The 19,260-nt window shown below is 41.6% G+C and overlaps 1 protein-coding gene across 2 annotated transcripts in view; it reads right to left on the bottom strand.

Annotated features, from left to right (window-relative positions):
- The window catches only part of SNTG1 (syntrophin gamma 1), a 795,295-nt gene that overhangs the window by 252,935 nt on the left and 523,100 nt on the right, over window positions 1–19,260 (bottom strand). For both annotated transcript variants that reach the window (XM_040354181.1, XM_040354180.1), the window contains one exon: window positions 9,463–9,519. In XM_040354181.1, coding sequence (XP_040210115.1) covers window positions 9,463–9,519 — 57 coding nt within the window. The remainder of the gene's footprint in view (window positions 1–9,462; window positions 9,520–19,260) is intronic.

Here is a 19,260-nt window from a genome sequence, read left to right as displayed (position 1 = left end):
TCCCTTGCTCACGCATACCAGCTAGTTCCTGATATTCCACTTAGCCCCTGCTGGTCAACTGGAATGGTGCAGAAGCAAGGAAAGGTGACAATATGCGGCACATAAAAAAAAAAAGTAAAAAAAATAAATACTATACATTCTCTTGGACCAAAAATAAAGGAAGTTATAGTATAGTCTTAGGAAGTTGTGTTCATTTTATTTTTATATCAGTATTGTTGTACAGTTATACAATTGGTGTCAAAATGTCACTTATTCTGTGTTGGCCCAACCTTGGATCATAAAGAGAAATATGACAAAACTGAAAAAAAGTGAACTTCTGAACTGACATAAACTAGAGATCAGTCTGAATGAGAACAAACAAAAGGACAGACTAAGCTCATGGTTGCAGCACAGAGGGACACCCAAGCTTAGGTGAAGAATACAGTGACAATGAAAACTGTTCTAAAAGAGGAGCAAGAGAAAGTAGTATCAAAATTCATCTTAAAGGGCAAGTTCAACCAATACAAATACATAAAAAATGTAAGCCGATGCTGGATTGTAACATTGGTTACCTTCCCATGATCTATAAAGTTAGTTTAGTCTTTCAATCAATCCAACCCTGCTGTACTGTAGGGATACATAATATACAGAGGGTGACCACATATAGTATGTACAGGAATTGTCAAACACGTATGTGTATTACAGCTGAACTTTAGGCAAAGAGAAAAAAAATATATTTGGTTGTGTAACCATTAAACGTATGTAAACCTAAACTCTAGGCTAACAGCTACAATGCATATTGGGGGTTGAAATATATTTTTTTTCTGCTGCAATTATGTAACCCTTAAAAGCCTTGTACCTTCTCAAGACTGTGACTAGGTAGTAAAATAAGTAGCAGGCTGATCAGCTTAAATGTCCTGCTGTTCTCTCCACCTATCACCATGCCCCTTATTAGCACATGAGCACTGCAGCACAACACATTGAATGGTGCTGCTTCCCCAATTTGGAGCCTGAGTTCTGCTGTACAGTTAATTGCATGAAGAAAAAGAGATATGACCTGCCAAACACCATAGTGACAGAACCTCCATCCATATTATGTATACAAAACAGGAAAGGAAATTAGTGGGACTTTGAATGAGGACCATCACTAATACAGATATTTCATAGATCATTTGTATAAAAATGTTTTATTAATCAAATGCAAATACATTGATTACTTCATATTGTGATTATAACATTGGTACACCATATGCAACAAAGCTGCTATAAAAAAAAAGGGAAGATACACATACACATTGATAATTACATAGTACTCGATAAACTCTGAATATAGAGGTATGTATGGGACAGTAAGTAGGTAATGAGCCAGACTTGACTGAGCACCCCAAGAAAACCTGATGCATTTTATGGCTTATGCCATTCATCAGGAGTTGGGTTCAGAAATAAACTGTAAATACAAATGGGTATATAATATTAGTTAATATGTTCTACCCCTAAGGGGAGAAAAACCTCATGGGGATAAGGGGGTCTATACTTACAGGTCAGCTAAAAAAATATGCTTGGCTAGCATAGATGAAAATGTAACCCCAAACTGATTGTCTATTTCAGAGAGAAAACATCCACATAGCATGCCCGATTTCCACAACACATTCCACATGTGTGGAGATGATTTTCCCAACAATGGTGTTCTGAAATAAATGTATAAAGTATGTAAATGTGTCCATCTCATACCGGAGATTGGGTGGGCGTGGCTCCACTTTTGTTGGTGGTGGATCTCACTGTCAACCCCTATTCTCATTCGACATTGTGCATGACATTGGTGGGGACCCGCCCCACAACCAGATTACAATAGCAGGTGAGCTTGATCACCATACCATTTCACTATGCGTCTTACACCAGGGAGGTAGCACACACAGCCTGTTCACCGGATACACACACGTAAGTTATGCACACATATTCTACTTTGAGACCTTTTTTAAACACATGCCCTATTTATACATTTTATATATATAAATATATACACACACAAATAACAAATTATGTATTCATATATATATATATATATATATATATATATATATATATATATATATATATATATATATATCATCGTAATCATGCATCATGTTTTTTTTTTCACTTTTTCCCCCAAACACACTTTTTTTACCCTTTTTTTTACAATCTTTTTACAAATTTTTTTACATATTATATATATATATATATATATATATATATATACATACATACACACACAGTATATAAAAAAATCAGAACACCATGTTGTTTGAAATCATCTCCACACATGTTGTATGTGTTGTGGCGATCGGCATGCTATGTGGATGTTTTCACGGGTGGGGTGTGGTTCCTTGCCTCAGCTCCAGAATAAACAATCAGTTTGGGGTTCCATCTTCCTCGATGCTGTATAAGTACAGTGTTTTAGATGACTTGTAAGTATAGACCCCCTTCTCCCCATGATGTTTTTTCTCCCCTTAGGGGTAGAGTATATTAACTTATATTATATACCCATTTGTATTTACAGTTTATTTCCAAACCCAACTCCTGATGAATGGCAAAAGCCATAAAACACGTCAAGTTTTCTTCGAGTGCTCAGTCAAGTATGGCTCCTTAGCTACTTACTAGCCCATATATACCTCTATATATTCAGAGTTTATCAAGTACTATGTAACTATCCATGTGTATGTGTATCTTCCCTTGTTTTTATAGCAGCTCTGTTGCACATGGTATACCAATGTTATGACCACAATATGTATTTCATTCTTAAATTTATCAATGTATTTGATTAATAAAACATTTATATACAAATGATCTATGCAATATCTGTATTAGTGATGCTCCGCATTCAAAGTCCCACTAATTTCCTTTCCTGTTTTATTAACCACTTGAAGCTTATGCCAACTCAAATGCAGGTACTTATACTGTTTGCATAAAAAAAAACAATAGAATTAGTGTAATTTATATCAGCTTGGTTCAGCTTTAAATATTGTATTTAATTATTATTTTAGGATTATGCAATTCCCAGTACAGCAAGAATCAAACTGGAATGGGGCGGTAATCACTCAGGGCTCCTTTGCTGTGCACAGTGGGCTGCAGTGATTCATCATTGTCCAATCAGCAGGTTTGGTGGTCCTCGACCAAGCAGTTTTTCTTTATTAAAGTGTATCTAAACCTCAATTTTTATTTTATTCCTTTTACATAGAGTAAGGAATGGCTTAAAATTCTACTAGAAGTTTATGCCCTTATTGTCCCATTTGAGAGATTTCCCTTCACTTTGTGTCATGTAAACATAACAGGAAGTAAAAGGAAACCTATCCATAGTGGGGTAAATCCCATCTTAGACAGCTATCAATGGAACAAGTGTCCATCCCCAAGATTTATTTTCTATTCCTCTTCTAGTAGCAACATATAAGATCTTTTCTCTTTCTTGCTGTTCCAGTGGCAGGGTTTATCTGAACAAAGAGCATGAATCTCTCAACAGGGACACAAACAGCAATAATAACCTGTTAGGGGTTCTAAACACTCATAACTCCATCCAAAATTAAGAAAAATATGTCCTTATGTACAATTTAACCGCACTGCAGGCCATGTACCTTGACTATGGGGTCAATTCAATAAGCTAAAGCAGATTTCCTTTTTTGTTTAGCTTGCTGGAATTAGCATGAGGACAAATTTGGCATCTTCAGCTGCCATTGCGCTTTGCTGGGCTTCTAATGTGTTTTTGTTCCTTTAGGGGAAATGGGTTGCCTCCTTCAATGTGTGCATTGCTATATATGCTCCAATATGGAGGCTCTCATAGGCTAGAGTTAGGGACCACACTACATAGAGGGGCCTTTACATGGCAGTGTGACTTCCACATATGTTTGCAAACTAAAACCTTGTTTTAATCAAATTGTTAAAAAGTTTAATTGGTTTTCCTTTGCTGGCTATATTGTAAGTGTGCTGGGAAATTTTTGTATTGTGTTTTTTTGTTCTAAACCCTCAAGGTGCACCTTACTTTAAAAACAAATTGTTGTGAATTAATTGGAGTACAGTAGTTGCAATTTTGTTCAACATATTAGAAAAATTATCCTTTAGCAATAGTAAATGTATTTGTTAGCAAAGAGGCCTAATGAGGAATATGGAACTGGGTAATAAAGCACAGTTAATAATCAAGTACTGTTTCACCCTCCCCCTTGCACAGCAAATTAGATCGGGTCATATTCTAGCTGCAAAATGTACCTTCATTTCAAATACTATAAATAAGACTGATGGATTATTAAAAAGAACACAACCTACGATCTAGTTCCTTATAAAAAATAAAAAAAACATAATTGATAAATGTCAGGAATAATGCAGATTGTTAAAGAAAGCAGAAAAGCAGCACTATTTCTATAGTAACAAGGTTAATTGCACAGTTCATAAATTTTCCAGCTACAGAATGGACTACATGGAGAAAGTCACGAAACAAGCTAAAACCATCAATAAGAAAATGCAGAAATTGTATTGGCCTGATTTTACAAACTGCTGCATATTGATGCAAAAAAGAGATAAGTCAGATCAGTTTTAAACGTACTTGAGTGTTGCAATTCATCTTTGATAAAAATGTACTACTATTCAATGATCTATTTTAATACAGCCTGTGTTACATTGCGAACTTAAAGATAAATATCACACAACACATTTTATTTTGTATTAGGTTCAGTGACACGCCAAGTTGCTGCTATAGCTGCCTTGAGAGATCCCCTTCCAATTCTGGACCTGAAGTGATATATACACACAAAACCACGATGTCATGACACCAAATGGTGACACCCGTGATGTCACAGAGGACAAACCCCTGCATGTCTGCACAGGCTCAGAGAATCGACTGAAGGAATCGGGTTTCATCTTGGTTAAGACACTGTGAGCTTTATTATACAGATGAACGACCTGGACAGTGGACACCGCATCAAGCAACCTAACCTGGGAGCTGGCGAGTTAGAGAGCACCATAGTTTTCCCGAGCTATCCAGGAGTTATGACGGCTCGGACACTGCACATAGGTTAGAGTATCTACAGATCCTATATGGATCACTAGCTGAGGTGCCTACTTGTGAAGCGCACTGACTAAGAGCAATAAAGCATATTCAGTTGCTGGAAATTAGTTACTCCCTCAACACAATGTGTGTGGAACTGACTGCATCAATACAGTGGCAATACTCACTGGGTTTAATCAGCCACACTGACTGCATTTCCCTATCATCCTATGCAGAGGCACTTCAGTTATTAAATGAGGTCTTTACATTCTAATGCGGCCCTGGAGGAGTAGAATCATTATCCAATACAAGTTCATTGAGCAACTAGATTTATTTACTGAGACCCACACTAGGACTCGATGTTGCCTGGGTAAGTTCGGAATATATATGTGCTGTGCAAATTATATCTTATGACAGATGGCACAACACTTGCATTTGGACTTCCCTATTTGGCAGCACATGTGGGCCAGTGTGAGCCTCCTGTAGCCAGTGGTATATCCAGTCACGATTGCATGTGTGGTATGTGAGCGCAGCTGCAACATTTTAGACAACGTTGTCTTTTTAATTACAATTGTGGTGGAGGTGGTGGTGGAGTTTTTTAAGCCCATTATTTTGTACTTCAGATTTTTTCAATAAAGATCCCATGACTTTAATCTGCTTGATCCTTTATGTAACATCCTTTTGTTGGGGTTTTCGTCCCAACCTTTCTTTGTGACCTGAAGTGATATCCAATGTTTGGTTCAGAAAAAGAGTCGCCCTTGGGACTTAAAATGCGGTGGTCACAGTTTGCCACTGAGTAACAAAAGTAGTAACAGTAAAAAAGTTTATTAAAATTGATGTACATACATGAATAGTATAGCATAATAGCTCAACCAATGGATTTGCACATAATAAAGAGAATTAAAATTGATACAAACGTTATACAATGCAGTATATACAAATGCATGCATCAGAAAACCCGACACACGTTTCGCGAGATCATTGCTCACTCATCAGGGGTGGATGCGGATAGGATGTATCAGTGAATGAAACCAGAGTTTCCATCGCTGAACCCCCAAATAGACAGAAGCAGCCAGAGTATGGCATGGAAGCTGAGGGGGAGAAAACAGACACAAATACCCCCAGGCAATGTTTGGTTCTTAGCTTATCCTCCATGGTTGCTTTCTTTATAATGAAGGTTTCAGAGATTCCTATAGAGCACTGGTTCTCAACCTGGGGGTCGGGACCCCCTCGGGGGTCAAATGATGATTTGCCAGGGGTCAACAGATCCTGGGCTGTTACCGAAACCCGCACCACTCTCTCTCCCAGCCTTTTTGCGGCTGCCCACTCACTGTTTTTGCAGCCGCCCATTCAGTTCACGGCATGGCTGGGGGGCAGAGACTAGAGGTCAGCTGACTGGTGAGAAATGTAAAGTGGGAGGGGCTGGAGGAAACCCTATCTCCTGAATTCGACATAGGTGCCACTGCTATGAAACGCCACAAAGTCGGAGACATAGTGAAGCCGGAGACAATGAGTAACACTACCTGTGATTATAGTTGCCATTAAAAGTCCCCACTACAGTACTCAGGTCAGCAGATGACCATGATCAGGAGCACCTAAGTTGGCCAATCAGAACTCCCCGCAGCACTGCCACTCATCCCAACCCCCCCCCCCACTAGCACTGCCACTCATCCCAAACTCCCCCCGCCAGCACTGCCGCTCATCCCATACCCCCACCTACCCACCAAGGGGTAAGAGAAAGAAATAGAGAATACATGAAAGGGAGAGGAAAAGAGGGGGAGGAACAAATAAAAAGGGGAGAAAGAGCTAGAAAGACAGCTAGAGAGGGATGGGGGTAAAAAAACAAGAAATTAGGATAGAGAGAGATAAAAGGGAAAGAAAGGAGAACAAAGGGCCAAATTCCCAAAAACTTAGCCTAACTTAAATTTCAGCAGTTAAGTTACACTGACTTAAAATCTCTACCTAAGTGCCCGATCTTCAAAGCACTTACCTAGAAATTTCAGGCCGTGTAACTTAAGTGCCGCCGTCGTAAGGCGGTCCTCCTCTCCTGGGGGCGTTTAAAATTTAAATGAGGTGCGCTCCCGCGCCGGCCGTACTGCGCATGCGTGTGACGTCATTTTCCCGACGTGCAGCGCGCGAACGTAATTAACGCCGGGCGGCTTTGAGAATTTCGACGGGACACTAAAGTTGCGACGGGTGAAAAAAAAAGACGCGCTGGGAAAACAAACAATTATAAAAAAAAATGACAGCGTCGCTCAGCATGCATTCCTGAGAGGGAGAACTCCATGCCAATTTTCAAAGAAAAAACCGGCATGGGTTCCCCCCCCAGGAGCATACCAGGCCCTTAGGTCTGGTATGGGTTGTAAGGAGACCCCCCCACGCCGAAAAATCGACGTAGGGGGTCCCCCTACAATCCATACCAGACCCGTATCCAAAGCACGCTACCCGGCCGGTCAGGAAGGGAGTGGGGACGAGCGAGCGCCCCCCCCCCCCTCCTGAGCCGTGCCAGGCCGCATGCCCTCAACATGGGGGGGTTGGGTGCTCTGGGGCAGGGGGGCGCACTGCGGGCCCCCCCACCCCAGAGCACCCTGTCCCCATGTTGATGAGGACAGGACCTCTTCCCGACAACCCTTGCCGTTGGTTGTCGGGGTCTGCGGGCGGGGGCTTATCGGAATCTGGGAGTCCCCTCAAATAAGGGGGCCCCCAGATACCGGCCCCCCACCCTAAGTGAATGGATATGGGGTACATCGTACCCCTACCCATTCACCTGGAGGCAAAAAGTAGTTAGTAAACACACAACACAAGGCTTTTTAAAATAATTTATTATTCTGCTCCGGATGCCCCCCCTGTCTTCTTTATTAGCTCTATTACCAGGGGGGGCTTCTTCTTCCACTCTCCGGGGGTCTTCTTCCACTCTCCGGGGGTCTTCTTCCACTCTCCGGGGGGGGTTTCTTCTTCCGCTCTCCGGGGGTCTTCTTCCATCTTCTCCCCTCTTCTGCTGTTGACTCGGCGAACCCCGGTTCTTCTGCAGATGTCCGGTGCCTTCTTCTTCAGCGCTGGCTGCCTGCTATCTTTGTGTGTTAGCTCAATTAGTAACAGGCAGCCGGCGCGGTCTTCTGTGACGTCAGGGTCTTCTCTTCTGTTCTTCTCCCCTCTTCCGATGTTGCCTCGTCGCCTCTTGTCGCTGTAATGATGGAAGCGCGCCTTGCATCCCATTTATATAGGCATCACCGTCCCATCATGCTCTGGTAGGTACCCACGTGGTGGGTGCCTACCCACGTGCACCCACCACGGGCCCCAGAGCACCCAACCCCCCCATGTTGAGGGCATGCGGCCTGGCACGGCTCAGGAGGGGGGGGCGCTCGCTCGTCCCCACTCCCATTCCTGACCGGCCGGGTAGCGTGCTTTGGATACGGGTCTGGTATGGATTGTAGGGGGACCCCCTACGTCGATTTTTCGGCGGAGGGGGGGGTCTCCTTACAACCCATACCAGACCTAAGGGCCTGGTATGCTCCTGGGGGGGAACCCATGCCGGTTTTGAATTTAAAAATTGCCGTGGAGTTCTCCCTCAGGAATGCATACCAAATGCCGTCGCTTGAATGGGCCTTTACAAGGTTTGACTAACTTTACACATTATAAAACCAGCCCTAGTTTTGCGCAGGCAAATTCGGAACTTAGGCAGAAATCACAGTGATGAAATGCTTTGAAAATCTGCTTAAGTCCTCATTTGCATACGCAAAGCTGCATTTCAATGAGAAATGCCCCCAGTGGCGGATGCGGTACTGCATCCTAAAATCTGACCGTGTAAGTGTCTTACACATGTCAGATTTTCTGCCTAACTTTGGAAAAAGCCTTTTGAGAATCGTTTCCAAAGTTAGGCACAGACTGAACAGCAGTTAAGTCTGCGTATCTCTTTTGAGAATCAGGCCCAAAGAGTGCTACAGCCTAAAATGTACCATAAGGGTTTTAATACTGTACGAGTGGAAGAGTGTCAGGAAGCGCTAAATTTTCGTGGGTTAGGGTCACAAACTACTTGTTCTGCCTTGGGTGCCGACAACCCACACTACGAAAATAATTTTACTGTTAGGGGTCCCAACAACTTGTGAAATGTTATCAAGGGGTCACGGCACTAGAAGGTTGAGAACCACTGCTATAGAGAATCCACTAGAGTCCCAGTGACACTATAATGTTAGCGTTACAATCCTCTCATAATATTTGGAAAATGCATTTTGTAGAAGGCAATAAGAAAGTGAAATATAAACCCAACCCCTGGATTCCACATCGTGACCAGCAGTTGAAGGAGATCTCACTGCTGAGGTAAAATAAGAATGGGTTTGATAAAGAATCCAGAATGTAACCTTTACTTCATTACCCATAATTATGTTTAATGAATGCATGAAAAAGAGTTACAATACATTTCCATATTACACATACTGTAGCTGCACACTTTAAAGTCAAATAAATAAATGTACCTTTATGCTGAGTCCAAATCCTCCTACAGTTTGTCTTCTGATTGCTACTGTTCTTTCCTAGAAGCAAAAATGAAACAAGGAATGCTAAAATAAATACAATAAAACATATTTATTATAAGAAACAGCACATGCTCCCTGAAGAGATATAAGAACTCACTGACGAAACACATGTTGAATGCCGCGAAGGCCTTGATCCCTGGCCTCTGGAAGACCTCTAAGGTCCCCACTATTGCACAATGGCTCGGAAAAATCTCTGAAATTCGAGAAATGGAAGACACACTTGCACAAGCCTCTGAAAACGTGGATAAGTTCCACAAGACTTGGTCGCCCTGGTTTGAATTTCGTTTCTCAAAGGCCTATGAGACGCTTATGGGCGCTGATTGAGAGCTCACCCGTCACTTCGTGACGATATGATTAGACCTTGAGTCACAGAACTGTCTTGTTCACTCATTGCACTGCTGCATTCACCTTCCTACCCCCCTTCACCTCTCCTTTTCTCTTTTCATATCTGTCCCCCCCCCCTACCTCCCCCCACACCTGTCCCCCCCAATCCGACCATCGCTAGATGGTGGGAATACTAAGCACCACTTTATGGTATGGTAGTGAAAATACACATGAAAAGCGATGGATAATCTAGCCGAAATATAACGTCAGACGGCTTTAGGTGGTAGAGGTAAGGCCTATTCTCGCAGCAAGAGGTTGTATGTATCGACAGCTTCTTGGGAACGGGCCACACTCTAAAAACAGCAGAGTAACACCTCAAGCTTAGTCGCTAATTTGTGAACCTGTTAGATTTACGTGATTTGAGAATTTACAGACGTCAAATTTGTTGTTTGAGACTTTTGTGTACGAATGTCATTATCATGCTGTACTGTTTTGATAATTGCACTATATTTTGTTCTTGACTGGAACACTAATAAACTTTGGAATGTCAAAAAAAAAGAAACAGCACATGCAAATTCTTTCTGGTTTCTAGTGTTGTAGTACTGAGCACTTTAAAAAGTACACATAACTAGTTCCAGCATTTTTTTACTCTGCACACCTACAATGTATAATAATGACATACCACACTTATTCAGAATGAGAGAAAATGTAAACAAAGGTTTTAAAGGGAATCCCAAACAAAAAAGGTGAGTGGTTCCATCCTATTATCCATATTAGACCTTTCAGGTGTAGTATGGATTTTGAGAGCGAACAACAGAAAAAAAAAAAGGCAAAAAAAGGCAAAAAAAAAAAACACACACCAGACTCTGACTCAGACATTCAGCCTGGCTGGGCAGGAAATGGAGGGTGAGCATGCGCCCCACTCCTAAACCACACCAGGCCACATGTCCTCAACAATTCTTGCTCAATGGGTATGGAGGTTTGCAGATAGAGGGCTTATTGGAAACCCCCTTATGTAAATGAGTAAGGGTTTCATAGCACCCCTGTGCATACACAAAAAAAGGTAACAGCAAATAAACACACTGCCACTTTTTGACAAGCCCTGTAAGGAAGGAAAAACCCTAAATCCTGAATTTCTACAGTGTAACTCCATCATCAATCACATTGCCCTGTGATGCAATTCTATGTCAATTGCAATGAGCAATACCCACTGGCAGAAAAATATCCTACTGCTGTGATCATCTCCTGTCACATACTTGATGTGAATGACATCTCCAGGCACCAGACTGCTAAATATAAACAAAGAGACAACGTCTCCCAGATGACACAATTGACCAAATATAGACATGATCACATTTGGTCAGTGACATCATGGTAATCCATGCTTATGTACATGTTCCCCTGGGCGGTGTCCAGTCCCCCGTGCAATTTGTTTGACTATTCCTTGCCTAATAGCCTACAAAATGTCCATTACTGTTTTTTTTTACAATGACTTTAGTGGATTTAGATTTGGCACCTAAACTTTAGTTATGTTTGCAGAACCCAGGTATATAATAAAATGAATCCTCACGACTTTATGCTAATACCCCCATAATGTTTGCTGTTATGCCCAGAAAGTTACAATTTGGTTTCATCATAGCAGAAGAACTTTTCCCCCCTTTTCTGCTGTGCCTTGCAAATGCCTTTTGAAAAGCAAGAATAAAGGGCTTTTTATATGATTTTCAGCAATCTTGTTCTTCCCACCACTCTTCCATAAAACTTGGCTTTGCGAAATGTCTAGGTTAGGTCCCACAGAAAGGTTTTCAGCAATTAATCTCTGTACCACTGAACTCATGGGGGTAGATTCAGATAGATTAGCGGATCTTTAGATCCGCGTAATCTATCTGATTTACGATCCGCCGGCGCAAGTTTGAGAGGCTAGTGCTGTATTCAGAAAGCACTTACGCCGGCGGATCGTAAATTCCACGGCTAGGGGGAGTGTAGTATTTAAATCAGGCGCGTCCCCGTGCCAATTTAACTGCGCATGCGCCGCCGGCAAAATATCCCAGCGTGCATTGCTCCAAATGACGTTGCTAGGACGTCATTGGTTTAGACGGGAACGTAAATTACGTCAATCCGTATTCGCGACCGACTTATGCAAACAACGTAAAATGTCAAAACTTGATGCGGGAACGACGGCCATACTTAACATAGGATACGCCGCATATAGCAGGGGTAACTATCCGCCGGAAAAAGCCGAACGCAAACGACGTAAAAAAAAGCGACGGGTGGGCGTTTGTTTCTGAATCGGCGGATCTCCTCATTTGCATATTCATCGCGTATACAAATGGAAGCGCCACCTAGCGGCCGGCGGGAGATTTCAGCCTAAGATCTGACGGTGTAAGTCACTTACACCTGTCAGATCTAAGGGAGATCTATGCGTAACGTCGGATCTCAGAGATACGACGGCGTATCAGGAGATACGCCGTCGTATCTCTATCTGAATCTGCCCCACGGTTACTTCACAGACATGCTTTTTTTAGCCAGTTACTGAGTTTTGGTTGAAGGTCTTGGTGGGATCATAGCTGTTTTTTTTATTTCAAACCTAATGCCGCACTACACAATAAGTACACAAATTATAAACTGTGCATTAAGTTAAAATAAACCCAAAACTAATATATATATATAAATACACACACACAAAAAGTTTTTTTTTTCCTAACAAATCCATTCAAGACCATGTTGCAAAAATGAATACACCCCAATGAAAGTCTTATGAGCAAAGCTCAATTTTAGACAGCAAAATCCTAATAAACAAGAATTCAACTAAAGGTGAGTATAATTATTTATTAAACAGGTGTCTAGCAGATTGTTAAGTAACACCCTTTTATAATTAACTAAGAAAACCCCTTCCCATTTCATGCTGTCAGCAATGGCACCACATGGAAGAGAAATGCCTGAGAAAAAAAAAAAATATTTACACAAGAAATGTGAAGGCTACAAGAAGATCAGCATAGCTTTATTTATCAGTCAGAATACTGTAGCAAAAGTAATACAAAATGTAAGTATTTAAGTATTTAAATCAAATTTAGAAGTGATGAGACCAAAATAAATGTTTTTGAAACAGATGGCTTCAAAACTGTATGGCTTTGCAAAGATGAGGAGTACAATGAAAAATGCATGATGCCTACAGTGAAACATGGTGGTGAAAGTGTCCTTCTGTGGGGCAGCATAAGTGCTGCTGGTATCCGGGAGGTGCATTTAATTGATGGCATCATGAATCCACAGATGTACTGAAAGAGAAGATGCTACCATCACTCCATGTCCTTGGTTATTGTGCACTTTTCCAACATGACAATGACAATGAGCCAAAACACACATCTAAGGCCACTGTTTCATTTCTGAGGAAGAACATGATAAAAGTGATTCAGTGGCCAAGTATGTCTCCTGATCTGAACCCAATGGAACACCTATGGGGAATTCTGAAGAGACAAGTTGAGCATCACTCTCCATCCAGCATCCAGACTCAACCAGAGGTCGTTCTTGAAGAATAGAAAATGATTGATGTTGCAATATGTCACCAACTTGTTCATTCCATGCCTAGAAGACTTGGTGCTGTTCATATAAATCATGGAGGTCATACAAAATACTTGATGTAGTAGTTTTTGTTGTGAAGTGTATTCATTTTTACATCACCTAATTTGAGTAAAACTGAAGGTTTTGTAATCCAAGTTATATTATTAAACATTACTTTCATGTAATGGAGCCAAACAAATGTTCTATGAAACTCAGTTTTGTCAAAATTTTGGAAATAGTTTTTGTGTTCATTGAGATATTGATTAAAATCTAACTTTTTTTAAAGGGGTGTACTCATTCATGCTGAGCACTGTAGATAATTAACTTATATCTCTTGACCATAGAAAATTCCAAAAAACATCAAAGGTTAGTCCAATGAATGAGAAACAATTAATATTTAAGGCCACCGTTGCAGTGAGAAAAGTGTAGTGTCTAACTGAGTAAACTGCCACCATTAGGTAAAATGCAAATTTACTGGACTCAATGGCTGCCGTTACAGCAGCATGGAAATCTCTCATGAAGTTTTGCAGTAGTTCAATACTGCAGACAGTTTAAATCAGAGTCCAGAAGGAGTTTCATAGCGTAGTAGATTTATTACAAAGTTAAAGCCACAAAGAACAAATAAACATATAAAAAACTCACATAGACAGCTGCTGATGACCCAAGCTCGCACAGCAGCTGGACATCATTGCCAATATAAAAAGTCCATATATTAGTCCTATGAATCATTGTAGCCTGTGATATAAAGTGAATCACTCCTCACACAAATGACAGTCTCCAGTATTGACAGTGCTTGTGATCCTTCTACTGTTAGTCCACCATTCAGTGCCAAAATCACTACATGCAATAAGTAAACCCATCACAGGTGTGCTCTCACTTGGGATACATGACCATACAACTAAGTATGGATTATGCACATGTGAACACAAGTTGAATGAGGACATATTTAGAATTCAGAAACATGTAAAGCAGATCTTTAGGCAAAGCACAAGGATACAATTTGGCATGCAGTTTATAATGGAAACTAGCTTTAAGTCCCAGTACATGATAAGTAGAATTGCTTAAAGCAACCTAACACTTTACAATCTCTTTACCAATTTGTTCACCACTCTCCCCCTCCAACAACTATGCCTACGCCTACTCTTCCTATATCTCTCTCCATTTCTTCCTCTGTTCCACGTTCACATTTTATAAGGAAATCCATTCCTAACATTCTCCCTCTGAATACACTGCCGAGTTCTTGAGTACACGTTAGTCTGGTTGAAAAAGGACACTAAGAAAAGACAGCAAAACACTCCCAGCACTCAGTGGTCCTCACCAGAGGGAAAGCTGTTTTTTACTCGGATAATGCACTAGGGGATTATGCCTTCCCCTTCTTTGTTTTTGAAAAAAGGACATTAGTCCATTTAGTTAAACCAATGAAATAATAATAATTTAAAAAAACACACACAAATAGAAAACCTCCAAATACATTACATTATCCTATACCCACAGTTGATCCAGAGGAAGGCATAAAAAAAAAACATTAAAGCATGATAAAATGTGCTCCAGTGGGGGGGGGGGGGAATATTCAGAGGTCTGTCTACTATGACAGATATTAAAGGGGTAGGGGAAACACAAACAGGTGTAGGGAAGTGCTCTTTTGTACACTGGCTGTGAGGTTGTTTACATTTGTGCATGGTACCTATCATCTTATTAAAAACAGATTCTCCCTGGTAGGAGGTTATTTCCTGCCCTTGCTTAAGGGTCAGGAAACCCCTCAAAGATATATATGTGGATGTCTTACAGGAAGTAAAAAAGAGAGTGGCCAGACACATGCTCTGCAAGCCAGAAGGGGCTGGAGGCTGATTTTGTTCTATATCTAACCAGACTGAAAAAGGACAATGTAGGCAAGTGTTACTGAACTGTGTAGCTCACTGTTTGTTATATTACTGTCACTCCTGTGTGGGAATCAGAGATAGCTGTCAGAGGCTTCTCTGATTCACTGAAACCTTCTATTTGCATACTGCAATATGCTTGGGCTATTCTCAAGTGTATGAGAGCAAAGCTCATTTAAATATAACCAATCAAGTGACTGGTTTGTGTTGAAGTGTATATCTGCCACTTCATTATTTAAAGCAACAGTGTCCCCCTTTTTTTTTTTGAAATGTGTGGTTTTGGGCCTTTAAACTTGTTATTTTTTTTCTACAAATAAATTTCATTGAAAGTTTTCAAAGGTAATACAAATAGTACCAACATACATATAACCAAGTGCTAAGCAAAAGATTCCTAATAGCGATGGACAGAAAAGATCCAGCGAATGCTGTCTCTATGTAAAGATTATCAAGCGGCCACACATAAATGTATCAACGTTTGGAGTAATATTGCTAAAGGTATATGTAGCAGTGTATAACAGGCCTGCCTGAGTTACGTTGGAAGGGTAACCATATAAGAAACACAATATTTAAAGTCGCTTCTAAAGGTACTATGAGCCGAACAAGGATTAGAGGATGTGGCCGACCTCTATGTCCAGGGCTTATGTGAAAACTAGAACTAGAAGAAAAAAGAAAGAAAGACAGAATAGACAACGGTCAAAAAGCGGAAAAAGAAGAAAAGAGAAAAAAGAAAAGGAAGAATGGAGTGTAGTTGAGGGAGGGGGATGGAGCGGATGAGGGGGGCACTATAAGCGGGGGACCAACTGCCCTCCCCAGTAGAGTGCAGGCCTCATGAGAGGTATAGCAACTCATCACGTATTCATCAAGGGTTATCTCGGGTCAAGTCCTGATAAAGTTGCGATTTTCGGTAATCAAGCCCATGTCGCCGAAAAGCAAGCTATTCTGTCCTGCGTGGTGCAAATCAGCTCCTCCATCACTGCTACCTGGTTAACCCGGGCCAGCCATTCTTTTATGGAAGGGGGTGACTTAGATTTCCAGTGTACAGGCAGACACAGCCTGGCGGCATTGATCAAATGCCTAGCTAATGATCTATAATATTTTTTACTGGAGATCTTGGATAGGTGGAGGAGGTATTGCGCTTGCGTGAATTCCAGAGGAAGCAAAGATATTTCAGTTGCCACTTCATGGACTTTCCTCCAGTACGACTGAATCAATGGGCATGTCCACCAGATGTGGAGGAGAGAGCCCAGATCCTGCTCACACCTCCAGCACTGGTTTGAGACTGTCAGGATAAATTTATGAAGTATTTCCGGTGTCCTGTACCACCTTGTTTTGATTTTGTAACCGTTCTCCTGAGTGTGGACATTTAAGGAGCCCTTATGAATATAAAGATGCACTCGATCCCAAGCAGCATCATCTATCACTGTGTCCAGCTCAGTCTCCCAATAGGCATGCTCCGATTTCAGAGAAGCATAAGGCTCCCCGAACATTGTGGGATAAAGTCCCGAAATTAGATGACTCTGGGGAGAGGAGCTAGCGCATAGTGATTCCAGAACAGTAGGAGATTTTGCAAAGCTTTCCCTATTTGTAGGACTGTTCAGGAAATGTTTCAATTGGAGATAGGCCCAAAAGGGGAAAGACTTTGTGGTGGACAATGCAGCTAGTTCGCCCTGTCGGAGAAACCGTCCTCTGGAAAAGAAGTGTTTGGCCTGCATATCTGTGTAAGGCCATTCCGCTGCTAGAAAGGCCCCTTCCATGCCAGGAGGAAAATCTGGGTTGCCCTTGATAGGTGTGATAGCACAGCATGTGGAGGAAAGCGAGTGAATTTTACACGCCCTATCAAAGGGTTGCAGAATTGCTCCAACCAGCGGGTGGGAATGGACAAAAGCCGGAAAGTGTTTCTTCGAGAACCAGGGGAGGGAGTGGAGTTCAGTACCCAAAATAAATTTTTCTAGCAACACCCAGCTCTTATAATTAGTATGGAGCCTCCAGTCTAATACCCGGGCCAGGTGTACTGCCCAGTAGTACCTCTGCAGATCTGGTAGCCCAATCCCACCTTTCGACTTTGGTAGTACTAACTTTGCCCACCCCACTTGCGTCACCTTAGAGCCCCAAATAAAGGCTCTGCACATATGCTTGTAAGCTGTAAAAAAGGAGGGCGGCAAACAAATCGGTATAGTCTGAAGTTTGTACAATAGGCAGGGTAGCACTGTCATCTTTAAAATTGAAGCCCGACCAAACCAGGAGATGGTGGGGGCCTTCCACCTGCGTAGATCCTGCTGTATACTTCTCAATTCTGACCTGAAGTTCTTTTCATACAGGTCTGTACGTTTACTAGGAAGTTGGATACCTAAGTAAGTAATAGCATCTGTTTTCCAGCGAAAAGGAAAGTTCACCTGACATAACTGCACTAGTTTAGGGGGCAAGGAAACGTTTAGCGTATAGGACTTATAATAAATAATTTTCAGATTCGAGATGGTCCTAAACTGTTCTAATACTGGCATAAGATTGGACAGGGACGTCAGCGGGGATGAAAGAAATAGCAAAATATCATCTGCAAACGCGGCAATCTTGTATTCCCGCTGATGCACCTCTACACCTTTTATGTTCGGATTTGCACGGATGCATCGGAGGAGGGGTTCTAAGGTAAGAATATACAGTAATGGGGATAGGGGACATCCCTGCCTGGTCCCATTATGAATGGGGAAGGCGTCCGACAGGTGGCTGTTGACCCGGACCCTAGCTCTAGGCCTGGCGTAGAGTGCTCCAATAAAAGCTCTCATACAGTGTCCCTTTTTGGTCTGGGATATTCCTAGCTAGTATTAGCCTAGGGAATGGTAAACAGTTCAGTGTAGCAACAGGATAGGCTTTCGATGACCATTTAGATAGGTAGTGGTCCTGTAGTATTGATAGCCTATAGTCAGGTTAGGGACCAAGAGATAGGCTAGATAGGCCTGATTTGCTTTGCAGGTGGTGTGTTCCAGACTTCTTTACCATCGGTGTGTTCGTCTGTACAAATCCCCAGGAAGCCACCGCTCCACAGATGCATCAGCTTCTATCCTCTCAAGTCAGATTGTGTTACACCTTGCAATCCAGCTTATCAGGGGCCCCTGCAACTGGACTGTGCCACAGTTCCTAATTGGAGGTATTGGTGTTAAAGGTCTTTAGTTATACATCCCGATATATAGAGCTACATATATACACCGTTCTTTTCAGACATATGTACATTCTTCTTGTTATTGCTTTGGTTGTATGTAATGCCATCACTTTATCATATATAAAGTTACACTAATCATCTGCTGGTATGTCTGCATGTCTTTACTCTCTATATATGTTGGGTGGAGGTACTGCCAATTCATATATTCATAGTCCACTCTTCCTTTAGCGAAGGCTTTGGTTACCTACAGGTTAGCACCAGAGCCTGTGTGGAGAGGGCAACTTCATATGACCCCCCAATAACAGGGCTACACAGGGTTTTTAATGTAAAGGTACACCTGCACCTTAATATGACTGCTTTATCAATGACACAACTTAAATTCTATTAAACATGCAATGCAAACTCTTTATGTGAGGTGGGACTAGGGATTTTTAGAGGTAACGGAGGGGCTTCTTTTACATGTGTGGAGCTTGTTACACCCTACCTTGGTAACTGAGTAGTTCCCCCACCCTTTCTCATCAGTATTTTGTTATTGGCATGACTTCCCTGTTCCTTTGCAGTAATATGCAGCCCTTGGAAAGCAACCTAGAAGGTTAGTGTTACCAGAGATTGTGCAGGTTGGTCAGTAAGGTTTAGGATAAATAATATGCCATTTTTGTATGTATTTTCTTACATTGAATTGTGGTGTCTCTTTCACGGCTTACTTTAAAATTATATTTGATGATCTTGATACACCCTTATGTCTCCTGTATCCAAACAGATACATTTTAGCTAGTCCTATCTCATGGGATACTAAAGAAGTTTCAATGACAGGTAAAGCTATCAATC

This window comes from Rana temporaria, chromosome 5, assembly GCF_905171775.1.
Source record: "Rana temporaria chromosome 5, aRanTem1.1, whole genome shotgun sequence".
NCBI classification, from domain to species: domain Eukaryota; kingdom Metazoa; phylum Chordata; class Amphibia; order Anura; family Ranidae; genus Rana; species Rana temporaria.
Note: the sequence above shows the minus strand (reverse complement) of the source record. Positions and strands in the feature narration are given on the sequence as shown.